Source organism: Gymnoscopelus microlampas (assembly GCF_963454915.1).
Source record: "Gymnoscopelus microlampas genome assembly, chromosome: 13".
Lineage (NCBI taxonomy): Eukaryota > Metazoa > Chordata > Actinopteri > Myctophiformes > Myctophidae > Gymnoscopelus > Gymnoscopelus microlampas.
The window spans coordinates 24769680-24788817 of NC_139950.1; the positions used below are offsets into that span (position 1 = coordinate 24769680).

Here is a 19138-nt window from a genome sequence, read left to right on the forward strand (position 1 = left end):
GACTGCCTTCATTTAAACATCACATTAGTGCACAGTCAATGACACTATAAACAATGTCAAAGTAACAGAACTGGAGCCCTTGTGGATCAACTACAGTACATCTGGTGATGTGTGGAGATTTGAAAATTAATTCCCATCAAACATTTAAAAATAAGAAATAAAATAAAGATATCTTGTGAAGGGAAAAAAAGGAAATAAAATAAAAAAGAGACACATTTACACCAACCAAATGGGAACCTCAACATTACTTAATCAGAAACACTTAAAAGTGGTTTACCTAGGTCAAAACCATGGATTATTCATATCAAAGTCAATTCATAAACTGAAAAAAAATACAGTACAATAAAAAACAGTAGTTAAATTTGGCAAGTGAAATGTTGGCCAAAATAAAGGAGGCACTGTCTTTTAAGAGAGGCTATTATAGGGCTACTGGTCTTGGTAACTTAAAGGCTGGGCATTGTAAAACATAATGAAAGCATATCTCATTATGTAAATGTTAGATGCGTTTCCAATTGCACATGCCATCTGTTTTACTGAAGATAAAAACAGATGGCAGAACCAACTTCCTCCATAAAAAAGAAGATACTTTGAAAGCTCTTTTTAAGAAGCTAAACATTTGCATGTGTTTTCTAACGTTTGATTCATTCGCCTCAAAGCCGATGCCAAAATGTTTAAATAATACGATTCCTCATTTTTCAATACCCAGTCCTACTATTTAACTTAATAAATAGAAATGATAGTGATACAATAAAAATTACAAAGAGGTCAGCGTACATCTACACAGGACACTTTATAGTTTTCTTTCCAAAGACATCATAGTGTACCCGCAATAACAGTGCGAGTAAGCACTTTTACATATTAATTTAGCCAAAAAAGAAAACAACATAGGTTTAAGTACCTATATGTTACTATTCCTGTTATGTGCATCTGTAGCAGTAGTGGCTCAGAGCCTCTGCCTGATGACCAAAAGCCTAATATCTCCCCCAGGCTATAGGGAAATCCCTTCAGTCTTTAGTCTCCCACGTGGCTTTCCACGCGGGAGACCCGCGTTCAAATCCTGGGCGTTACACATCCTAATGCTTATGTCAGTGCAGCAATATTCAAATAATTTGCACAGGTTAATTAGTCAAATGTGGTACCGTAAGTAGGCTACTAATCTGTAATTACATTTGTACATACTGTATAGGAAAATAAAACCTAACCACAAAGAAACATTGCTGTTAAAAAAGGGGAAAAGCACATGCATGAATCAAAAATGTTTGTTTGATTTTGCAAAATGTCCAGGTAGTAGCTTAGTTTCATAACGCATGCATAACTAAATGCTTTCTGTTTAATTCTGTTACACCCCACCCACCCCATGTAAAAACTGTGTTCAGAAATATGTACATCCAAAGTATGAAGGCAAGGTTAACAAAATTGACCTAGGCTTTCTCTTTGAACCAGTCTTTCCCCACTAGTCGGTCGGAAGCCCAGTGAGTCATGTAATGTTCTAGGTCATGAGCAAAGAACAACATAATGGTCAACACAAAAAAATATTTAGAATACTGTTCCAGTCCAGACCCTAGAATTCTAATTCCCCAGTGCAAAAGATGTGTTTCCAACACAACAGGTGGGAAGAAGGAAGTGTATCCAAATGAACAGAGAAGGAAGAGATGTCTATTTCACCGCCCAGGTTGTTTAAATATCAACTTACAATGGGGATTTAACAACATTCAGAAAGGTTTAAATAAGAAAGTACATCCATCCATCAGAATTTTAGAATCTCTGTCCTGGAAATGGGATCATTGGAAGATCAGGGGCTGTTTTTACATAATCAAAAAATCTATTGCATCTGAAGAGGTATTCCATTGCACAAATGCCATACTGTACCTGCACTAGGCTTACAATGGGTAAGACACAGTCTCATCATACTTGCTTTCCATTGCAGACCTAAATAATTTGCTTAAAATAATTCTCCACTGTCATTGTGGTTGTTTAATCAATTTGTCACCATAAGCGTATTGGTCAACGTAAAACCGTTTTTGAATGCATGCAATACCAATAGATTTTCGGTCAGATTCTTAACATGGAGCTTTTCGACTACAATACCCAGAATTCACAGCAAATGCTTGGTTCTTTGCTGCCAATCTGTGGTGCTTTAAGGAGGATTTAGACTTAAAATTTTAAACTGGTGTCATGCAGCGAATATCACAGATCTACAACGTAGTGCGTGTGTTGTGAGCTTGTATATCATCTATTTTCAGTGTGCAATGCTGTCACACAACTAAGCATAAACCACCCATTAGATTGGCAGCCTCTGTGATACACTCTGTGAGCATTGACAGATAAAAACTCCTACAGATAAGGACATTAGGCAAAATAGAGTAGTATTCCTTTAAGTCACTTGAGCATCAACTAACATAAAGGAGATGCTTCATATGCTGTACATTACATGGTCTCACTGAGCCAGCCCCAAATTGCTTTGCCCTTCCATGATGCTGAACTGTACCACACTGAATAGTTACCAGAAATAGTGCATAGAAATGCCATACTGTGTAAGTACGTTACAGCACAGTTATGTGCACTATGGAAAAATATATACCACAGATGCACACACAATTCTCTACATTCTCCATTTGAGAACCCTGCACATGGTCCTCTCTGGAACAAGCCTTTGAAATCAGGAAGTTGTCATGTGTTATCTCCCTCCCCCATTCTTCCTAGCAACAGCACAAGAGCAAGACTATATGGTTTGACCTATTAACCACTGTCGGCCAGCAATTTAAATGTCACACAAACAGAAACCAAAACACGATTCTTCATGACATGTGACACAGAAATTGTATCATTGTCAATGTTAAACAATTTCCACTACCAAGTGCCAATGATACATGGAGGGAATTGAGTACAGGTTTTCAAAGTGGGGGCCCCAAGGAAAATACAAAAGAAAAAATATAGAAAGATTTAGTTAAAATTCAATTCATAAGATTATTGTGCCAGTTTAACCACTTTCAACCTGGAGTCCCTATTTTGGGCATGTCATTATTGTAAAAAAAATGTAAAAGCATTTTAAAGCATTTTTTAAAATAGCGACACATTGTGAGAGCTTGTATTTGGGGGTCCTTAAATGTTTGTGAACCCTTGGCATAGAGTTACATCATATAATGGCAACAAACTTAAGTATGTTGTTCAACTGTTAATGGTAAGAACGGCAGCACAAGAGATAGCACCCACAATGCTGTTGCAGATTGCATTGGTCCACAAATGGTCTAACTCGACGGCATCCTTTCCGTTTGTGTTCAAACTTTAAGTAAACAAGTGCCAGTCATGCAAAAAGGCGCACTCTTTAGTTTAGGAAGACCCTGTGTGACCACTGACCAGCCAAGAAAAAAACGACATCAAGCCCCAACAGTCAAGATCACTATATTGATATGTCAACAGTAACAAGTGAACTTGTGCTTGACAAAAACCTATTTCTCCTTCTCAGTGAATATTGTAGAGAACTATTAGCGCCGGTACCAGGATGATAAAAGCAAGGTTCTCTGTAATATTTTGCTCAAATATCAAAGGCAAACTTCGTTAACATGAGTTACAGCACCCATCAGTCACAGACTGCCCTGTGGTTGTCCGTCTGTTCTTTTCAGCACTGAGGAGCTTACAGAGTCAAGTTCACAGACAAAGCACCTCCATAGGAAAGCCAATGACTCTCCACAGACATGGCTTAATCCAAATTTGCAGCAGCTACCAAGTGGTGAGCAACCTTCACCAGCACATTATGATCAGCACTGAGGCAATTCTGGTGTAACACTGAAGATAAACAGGCTTAAACATGCACCATATCATTTGCTCCCTTTTTCAAACACCATTACAATTCTTGATGCTTCGTGAATTCAATCAAACATCTGTTGTGTAAGTGAGTCACACTATTGGCTCTATAGTATAGAGCCAATAGTTTCAGCCCAACTGTTTGCGTCTTCATTTGCATTGACTGTGAATGGAAAGGCAGTGGGCACCTATAAGCAAGCCTGCCCCGAACACAACAGAGGTCTTTGATGGGTCACAATAGCCCTCCTCCTGCTACAGCGCTTTGTTCAGTGAGCCCAGCTTCTGAGGTTCCAGCGTGAGATTTTCAAGTGGGCAGAAGACACGAGACAGTGTCTGATGTTGGCATGAGACTGACCTTTGGAGGTGGCAGTTTTGCTTAGTCATGTTCTGGGGTCACTACTCAGTATTGTTACTCACTGCTACTATATTTTTGAGAAATCAGTTTTTTACACTCACAAGCTAAATTAACACTCCAGATTTGGCTGTAGCAGCACCCAAATTGTCTGATTTAACTGTCTTTTTCTTTTACTATTAAAATTAAAACATTTAAAGCCACACATGAACGTAAAATATAAACATCACAGACACTCAACCTAGAACACGAGACTGCAACTGCTGATGCTGTGCATCAATAAGCTAGATAGAAAACCTGCCCAAAGTTTAGATAGATCACCTTAACAATTTAGGTAAAGTTTGGTGGCTGTACTATACAGTACAGCTTGAGAAACCGTTAATTGGAGTTCAATGGACAGGTGGCGCCATCTTGAGAGGTTTTCACTATGAATGTCAATGGGATGACATCACATTCTCTTATTAGATACATGATTATTTATAACCTCTGCAAAATCTGAAAATGTTTACCCTAATTGCTACCTCATCTTGGTCTAGAATAGATACATTCGTGTGGAATGGCTATGTAGACACGAAGAACATACAGTACACATGAATAACAGGACTGAGACTGGACTACAACAGAAATAGCTGTGCAACCAAATATTGAGACATAATATATTTGTGCATCACTATGAGTCTGCTAATACTTCATGAAAACATGAATGTAAATTCAAAGTACCATCTGGGCCTCAACAGCTAGTAGAGCGACCTTTTCGAAACCCTAAGTGTTTTTTAGTTAGCCATGAAGCGTTTGTGAAACTATTTTAGCGAGGCTGTCCATCTGCTAAACTATTATAATGAGTCTGTTGGTTTGTGTTATCTTACTCTGTCCACCAGACAAGGCTGAAGATGGCCACAAACTTGGCCAGAAACAACACTCCAAATGAAACATGATGAGCCACACAGCTCAACTATGCACACCTCTAGATCACCATCTTTTTTTGAATAAGTAGCATATCTTCTGTACAGTTCTGATTAGGTTCAAATGGAATGTGTAATGACCACAAATGTAGGCAAACCTGTTAAAAAACTCTGCACCACAAACAATTTGGATTCAGACCTTTTGCTAACTATTCCACTTTCCCTCCCTCTCAATGTAAACAATTCTCAAAACGTGCATCGTACATTCTATTTATTATCTCTACTTAAGTCAGTGTACAACACCTAACTAGCTACAGGAATGGTTGCAAATGACTTTGAACGCACACAGAGTACAGTATGCTCCACAAGACTGCTACATTGTCATGATTTCACAAATCCATTATTGTATTTAGGCTGTGGAGTCTGAAACATGTTACTATGACAACTACAAACCCAAGCAAGGGATGCGAGATGCATGGGGTCTGCTGGGAGACATGGTGATACCCCAGCATATAGAGAAGAGGGGGAAAATAGCACCTGAATCATAATACTGCACTGTCTTTAACAATTTATATTTTACAAGCCAAGAGCAGTCATATGCATTTCCTGTCTCAGGTGCAGTTAAGAGACATCTAAAGGAAAATGTAGAGCCTGTTACAGTGAACAGCTACCCACATATTTTATGTAATGGGAAAATGTTTATGCTTTATCAGGTTCCATCAATTGTTTTAATATCAAATATTTTTTTCTTTAGTTAATTTATAAGGTTTTCTGGAGCACATACTGTAGTTGCATGTTGTACAGTATGGTTGATTTTATGTTTCACACTGACTGAGTGATAAATACTCCATCTTGAGGAATATTTTTTTCCAATTTGAAAAGTATTTCCCAGGCTTAAACTATCTATTACTGCTGTAATAGATAGTTTCCTCTGTAATCCTCTGTCTCAGTAGAAATCCCCAAGGGACCCTAGATAAAAAATAAAATAGTCTGCTATTATTATATCGCGAGCTCCCTGGTCCAACAAAACTGGAACTAGACCAAGAAACTTCCAGCAACAGAGCAAGGTTTTGCGCTGCAACAATGAATCAGGTCAAGACCCAAGAAAAAAGAAAACGAAAGAAAATAAATCAGACCCTGGTTATATAATAGAATTGAGTATGAAATAAAAAAAAGAGGGAAAGAGGGAAAAATTATTCAAACTTGTCAAAGCGGGTGACCTAATGTGAACTGCTACTGTACGATTCTTTGTCGTAGTGTTGAGTGATGGGTAGTGGATGTTGATGATGATGATGTTATGTGTGAGTGTGTTCCAACTGTGGTTAAGTCCTTGCTTCTTTTTCACACACACAGCCACGGCGGCAGCTGGATGTAGGGGTTAACCAAGCTTGGTAATGTGTAGTCCTCCGTTTATCCGTATTGTGTCGATAGACACCAAAGATTTTACTTTGTGATAAAAGTCAAAGAGCTGGTGTCCGTCAACAAATATTCGAAACCTCTGGTGCTCGCAGTGGATCTCAATCTGGAAGGAGGGAGGGAGTGTGAGAGAGACAAAGATGGGTAGAGACATAGGTTTAATGTATATTGTCAATTCAAATAGAATTAATATGAGATGCAGTTAAATGAATAAACACATTCACAATTCATAAGCATCCGGCACCACTTGTAAGCCATATTTGGGCACACAGTTCTAAGTGCAAAGCAGGCCAGCGAAAAAAGCATGTAATTCAAATTCAACATTTTCCTGCCTCTTTTCCACAGCTTTCATCCAACAGTTACGCCACATGCATTTGTAACATATGTTGTCTGAATGTTATTGGTGCGCCCGACATTTTGCCCACCCTAAATGGGTATTCTGCCTACGCTTCTGGTGTTCATTGTAAGATAAATTTCTTTTAAAGTCAAATGTGCGACAGGACACCGATGTAGAGGAGGACGCATCTGCATGTGGTGAGAGAAGGGAACCGTCATACTCCAAACCACAGCACATCATCAGTTTATCCACATGGATCAGAATCTAAGAGGCACTTGGTTTAATCCACCACAGCCTTAATCTCTCAAAACACCCCACCCCCAAGTCTGTGATACAATCACACAAACAATAAAACTTTAACAGAAAGCTAGCTTTTGAAAAGGTGTGTGTGTGTGTGTGTGTGTGTGTGTGTGTGTGTGTGTGTGTGTGTGTGTGTGTGTGTGTGTGTGTGTGTGTGTGTGTGTGTACAATACATGCCATGAGTGGGTGGACAGGTGTGTACATGCTTGTGATGGCTAAGAACGGGTTTTCAGCCATCACTGTGCTTGGAGACTATTGTTCACTCTATTCTTATCCTTTAACCTCTGTTCCTTTCCTTCACAAAGAATTTGACACACGTGTCAGGGGGTCAGTCGTCAGCTTATCTTTTGTGTTGAGTGTCAGAAACGCTGCCTTCCAAAATGGCAACTGACAGACGTTTTGACATGTCCAGCTTTATGGCGTAAGCGAAAAAAGGACAGAGAAAAACGCATGGAGATTTTTTTTGCAAAATGTTATATGTACTATCCACTTAAAAAGAAAAAGAATGCTGTATGTACATATATCCACTTTTGAAAAATAATGATCAAAAATGTAATGTATGTTCCAGTCTGTACACATAACCATATTGTCAAGCGATGACAACAAAAATATATGTATTACCCTTTTAAATAGTGACATAGTATAGATTAAAAGCCTCAAATTCAAATGTACTGTAGGATATACCTTTGCGGGACGAAACCCTCTAGTATATTTATAGTCAACCAGCTTGAGAGATACTTCCTTTCATCTCTGAATTATTAGAGCATAATATGACTTCACAGAGCAGAAATGCCCTCAGGTGTCATGCAAATTACACATCAGGCATACATGCCGTTGCCCCCAACACCCCCCCCCCCCCTCCACACACACAAACACACAAACACACACACACACACACACACACACACACACACACACACCTTATCTAACACGAGCAGGTGATACCCTACAGCTCGTTATGAAATGGTTGTCTTGTAGAGCAGAAATAAGATTATGGTTAGTAAACAAATGTGGTGTGGTTAAGAACAGCTTTCTTTGCACGGCTCATATTTATTTGACTTGCACTTAGCCAATATTGCAATTCAATATTTCTGAGATGTAGGAGCATTTGCCACATAATATTGTCCAGGCACTATGGATCTGAAACCTTGTGCTACAAAGTACTAGTTGCGTGTAATGCTGGTGAGCTAGAAACAGAAGCATATGCTAATGTTAACACTCAGTACAAGTGGCTCTGGGGTGCATTTGAATGAAGAAAAATGCTGTCGTGGATAGTTGAGACCATCCTATAAATCTGAGGTTCAATCCCCAGTGTGCTCAGCCATCTATTATATCCTGCGCAATAGTTATTGCCCATGAATTACTACTTACTCTGTAGTAAGCCTTTGCTAAATGCTTGAAATGTACAGAAAATAGTCCACTGTGGTGATTAAGGCATGCACTTTTGGTCTCTCTCTTGTAAGCAAAACCAACCTATAATGTGCCATGTGGTCACCCTTTCAGCATCCCTTCTATCCATCTCAGCATTTAAAAAAGCATTTCCATTAACAACCATGCTGTCTGTACTGCTATACTTTATTAGTATATCTGCCCCCATGTAAAACAAGAACAGTTTCAGAGAAATATGACAACATAAGTGTAATCTAACATGTAATATGAATGTCTTTCTGACCAAGGTATTGTGCTCCAAATGTGTTACTCACTGACATTTTGGATAAGAGAATGATACAAATACCTGACATGTAAATGGGAACACAGAAAATAACATGTTAAAATAAATGCAGCATATAACAAAGGACAGATTTACCCTGAAGGGCTGATCAGGGATGAAGGGGAAGTAATCGGTGGAGGCTTCCTCCTGTGTCCATTTCCCTGAGATGCGAGCGTTGCGCAGAAACTGGCGACCGGCAAATCGTGCAGTAAGTTTCAGTGCCACGTCATGCAGAGGCTCCTCCTTCTCCGTGCCACGGCCACACGTCAGGCTGACATCAAAGCTGAGTGAAGAAGGACCCAAATGAGTGAGGCATGCTTAACTGGTTTCACACTGTGACCAGCGTTTTACATCAACTACAAAGTCAAGAATAAAAAATGGCAATATTCTTCTATGATCTTTGCCTATGAATCTGAACCACAACAACTTGTGACCCACTTTTGGGTCCTGACCCACCTGCTGAGAAACATTAATAGGGAAATGAGCAATAGCTAATCCAGGATAAGTCAAACACATAATTCTCCTTGTGCTGTGTAAGAGCAAAGCAATTGCTGGTTAATTATGAATAATCCGTGTATAGGCAACTTTTGCTTAACTACTTAAGCCCTACTGTATATATACTTCCTTGTACGACAATATTGAAAAAAGCTGATCTTCACACAGCTTATAGATCAATAATTATTTTAAACCATTAAAATGAGGAAACCATCTGTGTCATTTTAGATTTTAGCTACATATACATGAGTGTGTGTCACGATTTAAAAGAAAATAGCAGATATACTTTGTGCCGCACTATGAGCTTGTAGATCTGCTACTTTTGAAGAAAATGTGTGCAAATCTTTGAATATATATAAATGTTTTACTCAAATCTTTGCTTCTGTGTGTCCCTAGATTAGAACAAAATATTTTGAGATGGGGGTCCGTGGCCAAATACATATAATTCTGGGGGTCCTTGACATGAAAAAGTTTGAGCAGCACTGATGTAGCAAGTTACAACGTAAGTTTTTCAGAAAACTGTTAGGATTTAGAAGGCATTTGTAGAATCAGCCTCAGGTCTTAATGGGTTAAATATATTTTAATAATAGAAACAAATGTGGGAAAAGGTTCCAGGCAACTGGACATTTGGGACAGCACTGACAGTTGGAATAGTGAGAGAACTATGAGTTCAGTTGATGAGGTCATGGGGGAGGTTTCTTCCAAGTTGGACACAAAAGTTTCCATGTAGGGTGGTCAGGGCCCAGGACACACCCAAAACAAGCCTAGTTGACTGGGTCCTTTTGGGCTGTTGGCAAGAGGGAACGCCCTGCTTATGCAAAAAAGCCACCATTCTTCCTCAACGCCCACGCATTGCTTTGCTCAGTCTGTCCTCCAGTTCCAGCTGCAGCAGATGTTGTTGAACTCTGCCTAGGGGCTCTTCTACAATAGAGCTTCTATAGTACAATGGCCCTGGCTTATACTGTACATAATTATTCATAAAATCAGAAGGCACAATAGACTAATTTAGCATCATTTGTACAAATTAAAAAGGCTGTGTGAGTCTACTTTATTAGCCACAGGTCATAAAGGCAGTTTGATGCTGTGAAAGGCCTATGTATGTATGCCTACCTGGTGGGCTCCAGGTCAACAATGCCCATGACAATGATCTTCTTCCCTGGCCGCATGCCTCCACGGATGCGTCCGCTGAATGGCACCGTCTGGCGGAATGCAAAATTGGGCCATGATGCACAGGCCGGTTTAAAAACATAAATCAAGCTGTGCTAAATACTGAATAATACATCTTTATTCAATTCTTACCAGGAGACGCGAAATATCCTCCTTGTCAGGTGAGATAAGGCCAGCTGGGCCGAGGGAGTCGTTGAGGTTGTCATCTTGGACATTCTTCAAAACCAGTTAGAAAAATGGACATGAATGAACGTAATTTGTTTAATCAAATATAACGACCTGGTCCGTCTATCGTAGATAATAATAACATCACAAAACGTAGAGAACCACATAAGATTCTGTATTTGTTCATAAAACATTGTGGCCTGGCCTCACGTGTGGTACAATGAATAGAATGGGTGGGCTTTAGATACAGTAGATTGGCAGAACACCCGCTCATGTTCTGAATAAATGAAATGATAAATTATCCTAGCAGGTTCAAACCAGACCGTTTCGTGCAGTGGCTCCACGTGTAAAAACGCACACGCACAGCATCTACTGATCGGCATTAGTGTATAATATATATATTCCACCAGAAACATAGCTATTGAATCCATCTCGCCCAGATGAAACGGGACCGCGTCCTGTCTGCTGTCTCACATTTACAACAAGCCTTGCGCGCAACATTTTGCAAATGTAACGGATCGAAGAATCCATCGCGAAACCATTTACGCGCAAAACACATTGCTATAAGAAATGCATTTAAAACCCAGCGGCTTTGTTCCAATACATAAAATACTCACTATTCCGTCCCTTTCCGCTGCCTGCACCGCCATCTTGAACACTAGAATACCATAGGATGCTTATCAGACGGGGCTGTCCTGACTCCTGCCGTGGAATGTGTCAGCGTCGTGGCACTGAGTCTGTGACAGGGGGCTCCGCTCCGCTCTTCCACGTTCACATGTACACAGACAGGCGGCAAGTGGAATCACCCACCGGAGCGTGCCTCTCCCGTGTGTTGCTGCCTGACGTAACGTATGCTCATAATAATTAAAGTGCTAAAAAGCTTAATCCCCGTCTGTTGGAGCTGCCTAATCAGACACATCTTACTCACCCCCTTCATCCAATAAGGCAAAGCTCTGCTGTGTCCGTTAAAGCTTGATTTCTGCGGGGGGGCATCATAGTCCAGCTTGACTCAACAATTTTAAAACGATTCAGCAGGTGGTCAACTGAACATACTCTGAGACATGGAGACTCCTTTTACTGAACAAACACTCTAGCATCAATGAGTACTATCAGAATATAGAGCTATTTAACACTTATTTTAACCAAAGTAAATCACTTACCCTACCTTTAAGTGAATACTTCACTAAGTGAATGGTTAACCCAAGTCATGGCCCATGGGCATTAATAGTAATAAAAGTGACAATTATTTCCATCCAGACAGACAGTTTTAAGCAAGAGGAAATCTCGTCCACCCCCACCCTGTGTGTGTGTGTGTGTGTGTGTGTGTGTGTGTGTGTGTGTGTGTGTGTGTGTGTGTGTGTGTGTGTGTGTATTATCTTAGGCTACATACAGATGATATATATATATAGATATATAGATATACACACACACACACACACACACACACACACACACACACACACACACACACACACACACACACACACACACACACACACACACACACACACACACACACACACACACACACACACACAGGGTGGGGGGTGCTGGTGTACAGAGACACACATCCCTCTCTCTCTGTATAGATACTGTATATGGTGTGTATGTATAGACAGACAGACATATGAATGGATGGATGGATGGATGGATGGATGGATGGATGGATGGATGGATGGATGGATGGATGGATAGATAGATAGATAGATAGATAGATAGATAGATAGATAGATAGATAGATAGATAGATAGATAGATAGATAGATATAGATAGATAGATAGATAGATAGATAGATAGATAGATAGATAGATAGATAGATAGATAGATAGATAGATAGATAGATAGATAGATAGATAGATAGAAAGAAGAGTTTCCCCATGGAAACAGCTTCATCATAGTGGCAATGGAAAACTTCACTGAGTGGCCAGAGGCTTACGCAGTCCTAGAACAGAGCATGGACCATGGCAGAGAAGCTGGTCGGCGAGTTTCTGTCAACATTTCAGTTCACCCAACACACTCCACAACTTCAAGGACCATATCGATGTTCCAGGAGGTCTGTCAGTGGCTCTGAGTTAAAAACACCAGGACTACTCCCATACTACTTAGAGTCAGAGTGACAGGGTGGTGGAGTGGTTCAAGCACCGCTCATGTTTGGATCCCAGTGGACCTCATGTTTGGGCCACTGCCTGACATTGAACCAAGGGGGAGGCTGGGCTGGATTACTTGCACAGCTGCAAGAGAGATTTTGAGAGACACGGAAAGTGCTTGCAACTCAAGGCAGGGGCCCGAAAGAAATGGGCCTATTATTCATGATGCATGGGAGCCATCAACAGCACAGACGAGAAGAAGAGAAGAGAAGAGAAGGAGGCATATGCCCTCCTAGCATGTACTGGAGTTTGAGTTGGGTGCATGGATCGCTGACAGACCCATCCGGTGGGAGCTGTGCACCGTCCCAGGGTGTGCATTGGACAGGAAAGGGACTTCCCAGCATTCCTCAGGGCACACATGTTTACTGTTTTGTTGTTATTTGTCTTGGGGGGGAATAATGTGTTGTGTTGTTTTATGTTATATAATTTATTCATGATTGCGCTTTCATTTTGTGTGTTAATTTTAGGGGAAACTGTGACAGATAGGGGTAATTGCAGGCCAGGGAGCACTCCTTCCCTCTGTGTTCAGTGTTTGAGTTGTTTGGAACGAATGAAAGAGTATTGCTACAGAAAATCGCCGTCATGACTTATAGTTAGAATTGCAATAAATATAGCTTTGGCACTGACAGGGCTATTCTGTCCACACTGAACTCTATATAACTATATAACTAGAGAGAGGGAGCGAGAGAGAGAAAGAGAGAGAGAGAAAGAGAGAGAGAGAGAGAGAGAGAGAGAGAGAGAGAGAGAGAGAGAGAGAGGGGGGGGGGGACAGAGAGGGGGAGGGATGGAGGGATAGGTGGAAGGAGAGAGATGTGTATCTCTTTTTCTCTCTCTGCTTGTCTACGTGACTACAGATTTTAAATTGATCCAGTGTGCCCAATTTGTGGTATATCTGGGAAAATGGGCAATAAGTAACTGTCACAAATCAACAAATTATTATAAATTATAAATATTATAAATATTCAGATTGCTATAATATTTTTTATCATTCTTGTTAAGTAAGTTTTTGCTTGAGAATTTTTAGATGTCATGCTATGGGAACTCACTAAGTACAATAACCAATAGAAGCACCATGTGAGAAAGAGAATGAGGAACTGAATAGATTGGCCTCCTTTTTATATGCCAAAAAAAAACATCTAGAACCACATTTGAAAAAAGGTTGGAGGACTGGAAGCAAGCACATCATTTTGAGCTAGAGGAGAGGAGATTGCAGCTCTTTAGTGTGCTGACTGAGAAAGAAGCTGGCTACATATAGCAGAGACCTCCAGGGAGAGAGGAGGAGGGGACTTCTACATGGAAGAAGAGGGTTGGGCTTTTCCCTGGAGATGGCTAAGATTGAGAGAAAACACCAGCCATCAGATCCAAAACAAGAACAGGGCTAGATAAAATAAATCAAAAAACAACTACAATTCTGTGTATGAATAGTATACTTCATAAAAAACTTAAACAAACGCACAGCAAAAAACACCTCTCTGGACAGGACAAACTTAGAACTGAATGGAGACAGGTGATAGCCTATATATAAATGAACCATAGTGCTGCTACTGATGAAACAACAATCTGGGAAACCATTAGGTCAGGGGTCTTCAATGTTTTTCAGGCCAAGGCCCACCTGGCTGAGAGAGAGATGAAGCAGGGACCCCCAACACTATACATATTGTATTAAAATTTTGTTGCAGATTAAACTTTTTCATAGATTTCATAGATAGCTTCATAGATTTGTTTGACAACACTATCATCAGTGTTGGATTCATGTTAATGTGTATTTTCAGACATCATTTCAACCGTCAATACTTAGTAAACCTGACCTTTCACTCTGTACTTGGTCTGCTCTTTTTTTCCCTGTACCACAAACCTCTAAAATAGCCTAAAATAGCCGATCTACAAGCGTTTTGAGCTTGTAGATCTGCTATTTTTGGCTAAAGTTCTCCTAGGGATGCTATAGGGTTCAAGTGGTTAATGTAAAAAGAATATCCATCCTATCACACAAAGATTTGGCGGCCCCCTGTAATAACCCTGAGGACCCCCTAGGAGCCCCGGACCCCCTGTTGAAGACCCCTGCATTAGGTAAAAAAAGAAAAAGGGCTGTTGCCTGGCAACTACAGCCAGCCTATCAGGACTTTCGCACTCACCCAGTCCAGCAGATGGCAATAGAGGTACACATTTCACCTAACCAAGATTTATCAGCAACCCGGATGCAAGATTGCAACAATATTCACCAAAATATTTATCGCGCACTTTAGACAGGCAGCCAGTCTTTTATGACATTTTGTCATTTGTGTACAACGCCAATTTGATTTGAGAGAAATTGTTACACAGCTTAGGTTTCTCATGCAGGAAGATGCTGGTTCTAGTTGAGAAAACCATCTCTGAATATCAGGACGAAGTTGTTCAGTCGAAGAGGGATGTCGTCCTGCTGAAACAAGAGATAAAACAACTGAGCACGTTAAAGCCTCAAGTACAGCTATGCAGAACAGGTAGGAATGGTTGTTCATCCATTCCATTTGTTAGTTAAAGCTCTTTATTTAAAATAGAAAACGCATTTTCAGGTCAGGTCAGGAAACCAATTGTATTCATTGAGGAGAGAGACCCTGTGTACTGTACAGCAGTGGTTCTCAAACTTTTTCATGTCAAGGACCCCCAAATTAATATGTATTTGGCCACAGACCCCCATCTGAAAAGGGTTTGTGCCAGGGAGGGACCCCAAGAATAGAAGATGTGTGTATTTCTTTTGTTTTTGTAATTATTCAAAATTGTCCTAACATTTTCAATATTCTTCCAAAACTTTCAAAAATAGCAGATGTACAAGCTGGCAGCGCAGTACGAAATGAGGCGCTGTGAGCTTGTAGATCTGCTATTTTTGAATAGCCATCGTATAAATGTATAACGTTGTTAAAATGATTGTGATGCTATATTACTGTAGCTGGCAGGACCCCCTGGAACCCCCCTAAGGACCCCCGGGGGTGCTGGGGGGGGGGGGGGGGGGACTGTATTGGGATCTTCTGGTTCCAGACACCAGCAGAGAAAATTGGACAACCCTTAATTAGTCTCCTGTGGGGGAGTCTGGGAGACCAAACACTCTTTCAAGAAGGCAAGACGCTGCCCTCATGAGCTTCAGGCAGTACTACTACTTGTCAGCCACTAGGAGGTGCCCTACTCCTCCTACCCAACACTAGTGTTTACATTTCTCAACGGAAGAGCACTATGGAGAAAAACGCAAATCATTGCATTGAAAAACTACCATACAGATAGGTTAAGATAATGTTTTATCATTCAAATAAGTTCTGCTTTAACACATTAGAAGTTTTACCAGATCACTGGAATGACTGGACTAACAGGACTATTATGATGAGGTTTTTTGTTGATTGTTATTACATCTTCATAATCATTATCAGTAATTGTTTGGTTTCTCTGTCAGATTCCCATCCTGTCTCTGAGGAGCTGCTTCCTTTACAACAGCTGAACCCTTGGCAGGAGCTGATGTCCAGTCAGGATGATACGGTTGTTAAAGTGGAAGTAAAAGAGGAACAGGTGGACTTCAGCATTATTCCAGACTCTGTGACCAGTATTTCAAACAGTGTGACAAATGGATTTGTTAAATCAGAAACAAACGGTGACAGTGAGCTGTTCCCTCCTTATGCCTCTGTAACTGTGGCCACAAACCATGATGTTGCAAACAAAAATAACGAGAGTAAAGGACAGAGCTTGATGATATTTGAAGGTGATTTTTTGTGCATGGAGCCAAAGATTTGCCGTTTTTGCCAAAAGCAGTTTTACACACACTCAGACCTGGTAAAGCATGTGAAGAAGAGTCACTTAGGGCAGAAACCCTATAGATGTACCAAATGTGGCATGGAATTCACTCGTAGAGACCAGTGGACTGTGCACTGCTACTGTCACACTGGGGTAAAACCCCACTCTTGTACTGTCTGTGGTCAAATATTTGTTCATCGTCAAGGCCTTACTGTTCACATGAAAATTCACCGGGACTTCAAACCTCACTCTTGCCCTGTTTGCGGTAAATTGTTTGCACATCGCTCGCACCGTAATGGTCACATGGAAGACGTGCACACAGATGCCAAACCTTCTTGCCCTATCTGTGGGAAAAGGTTTTCTCATACCTTAGGCCTTAAGGGTCACATGAGAATGCACTATTGCAAGAAATGTGGCAAAATAATTACCCGTACCAATCATCTCAAAGGGTGTGAAACGTAGGGATGGGCGATATGTACAAAATAAAATATGATGTTTTTGACAAAATACCTCTGATCGATATTGTGGGGATGACTATTGATGCTTTCACAAAATATTTACACATTGAGATTTTTGATAAATAATCCTCAGTAATGCCTATGGGACACAATGTTATGAATATTGGACTTTGTATGATTTGACTTTGCTTTCCTGTTACTTGACCTGTTCTGTGTTCTATGTCGTTCCTCTATTTTCTCTTCCCTGTCAATGTGTGATGTGATCTGTATGGTAGAGTATGTTAATATATGCAATATATTTTTTACAATTGGGGTGGTAGTATTGTGTCTCCCTGCTCTTCTATTGAGACGTTTAGATCGTGTCAAAAGTCATGTGTCACCTATAGGATCTAACCAAAATTTTGACCTGATGGTCAAGATTCAATTTATCCCCTGAGCAAGCATTAGCTCAATGGTAAAAATTTCAGCACTTAAGCAGGAAACCAGGTTCAAATCCAGAAGAGGAAAGTTACATAGTGCTGCTGTAAAACCTTGAAAAGACAACACTTATGACATGCCACGATATTACAATATCCAAACTTCCAGACTATATCTATCTCATAAGCGGACCCTTGGCGATAGAGCTTTCAGCGTGGCAGCCCCTAACCTCTGGAACTCTCTCCCATTGGAGATCCGCCAGATGCAAACACTGGACTCCTTCAAGTCCGCACTGAAGAGACACTTATTTACTCAAGCTTTTGGCAATTAATGTGTTTATTGTGTGTACTGTAAAGCGTCCTTGGGTTTCTGAAAGGCGCTATATAAATCCAAGTTATTATTATTATTATCATATTACAATCTCAATATAATATTGATATACTATTATGTCTATGAATTGAATACTAAGGACCCCAATGGTCCTTCTAAATACAGTATCTAAAGTTCCTAGCTAAAAGTATGAAGGACTAGTAGGTGCCAAAAAACGGGGGGAATAATAAAGATAAATAGTGATGGTAAGGTCACCAGACATGTCAACCCAAGACAACTCGACCCGGACCGGTCGACCCGCTTTCGACCCGCTTGGACCCGACAACTCGACCCAAATTCGACCCGGACCGCGAGAGAGAGAGAGAGAGAGAGAGAGACATAATAATAATAATATGTACATTGATTTACCAAAGAATTATTATTTGTCTGTCAGGGTGAAACAAGCCCAAAGGCTTTCAAGCAAGCACAGCCATTGAGATAGACACCTCCTTACCTCAAGCCCTATTGTCTTCTTGATGTGATAAGGCTTTCAAGCACAGCCATTAGACACCTCCTTACCTCAGCTCTAAATCCTTACAGTGTGTCTATTATCAATTGGTTCAGCCTGGCGATCCTCAATCTGTGTTGTCTGACAATTATTCTTGCACTCACTTTATTCTCCCCTTTTCAGGTAAAGTGAAAAGTTGCCATGTTATAATAAGTTTCTATGAATGCTTTAGCTTCAAGACTGTATTGGTGTGGGACTGTGTTGGTGTTTTTGTTGCACTCGTTACAAAGCTAATGGAGGCTAATGGAAGCTAAAGGGAGCCACCCAGAGGACGTTTACAGAACATCATAAAGTGACGTTCAGTGTTGTCGTATATGAGATGCAAATATTATAATTGGGATTTCATTTATATTGCATATTTCATCTTACTTACATTTTGTTTACAAGGTGAATATGTATGCTACACAGCATATGACCGTGTCCTTGTTTAAGGAAGGATAGGCTATCATAAATGTTTAGCTTCAGCCTATTTCCTTTTGATCACCTCAAACACTGATGGATGTAAGACTTGTATACATGCTTAATGTCCCTTTAAAGTTAAAACTGTATATAGAATGCAGCTAAGGCTAGCAGCCATCATCAGCACCATCATCCATCCCCAATGGCTCATTTCATCAGCACCTTTGATACACACATAGATTCACACCTCACACCTCTCACCTAATGGTCAATTAATGGTATATATAACAGTTACTTTAATTAATTTCACCTCTTGTGTTGTGTTTAATGATGGCAACTAGTGTAGATCTGCTACTTTCAAATGATTTTAGAGGAGAGGAGGACAAAACAGACACAATAAGGCATACATTATTATTTCATTTAGAAAAGAAGGTTTAC

At 40.3% G+C, this 19138-nt stretch overlaps 2 protein-coding genes across 2 annotated transcripts; one reads left to right on the forward strand and one right to left on the reverse strand.

Moving 5' to 3' along the window:
* Positions 1 to 135: 135 nt before the first annotated feature.
* Positions 136 to 11536, reverse strand: lgalslb (lectin, galactoside-binding-like b). The gene is made up of 5 exons (XM_084075693.1): positions 11267 to 11536; positions 10617 to 10700; positions 10428 to 10516; positions 8919 to 9105; positions 136 to 6580 (listed from the first exon to the last, which is right to left on the reverse strand). Exons 1-5 carry the CDS (start codon positions 11297 to 11299, stop codon positions 6437 to 6439), a joined length of 537 nt encoding a protein of 178 aa, XP_083931819.1. The 5' UTR covers positions 11300 to 11536; the 3' UTR covers positions 136 to 6436.
* Positions 11537 to 15015: 3479 nt separating this feature from the next.
* LOC311059433 (uncharacterized protein) lies at positions 15016 to 17293 on the forward strand. The gene is made up of 2 exons (XM_084077361.1): positions 15016 to 15273; positions 16215 to 17293. The coding sequence occupies exons 1-2, from the start codon at positions 15138 to 15140 to the stop codon at positions 17009 to 17011; spliced, it is 933 nt and encodes a 310-aa protein (XP_083933487.1). The 5' UTR covers positions 15016 to 15137; the 3' UTR covers positions 17012 to 17293.
* The last annotated feature ends 1845 nt before the right edge of the window (positions 17294 to 19138 follow it).

Bases quoted from the DNA above. Each gene is read 5' to 3' on its own strand.
- lgalslb (XM_084075693.1), bottom strand. From the start codon at position 11,299: ATGGCGGTGCAGGCAGCGGAAAGGGACGGAATA. The intron at 10,701-11,266 runs GTGAGTATTTTA...CTGGTTTTGAAG, and splicing joins CAGCGGAAAGGGACGGAATA to AATGTCCAAGATGACAACCT. The intron at 6,581-8,918 runs GTAAATCTGTCC...CCCTCCTTCCAG, and splicing joins TCCCTGATCAGCCCTTCAGG to ATTGAGATCCACTGCGAGCA.
- LOC311059433 (XM_084077361.1), top strand. From the start codon at position 15,138: ATGCTGGTTCTAGTTGAGAAAACCATCTCTGAATATCAGGACGAAGTT. The intron at 15,274-16,214 runs GTAGGAATGGTT...TTTCTCTGTCAG, and splicing joins AGTACAGCTATGCAGAACAG to ATTCCCATCCTGTCTCTGAG.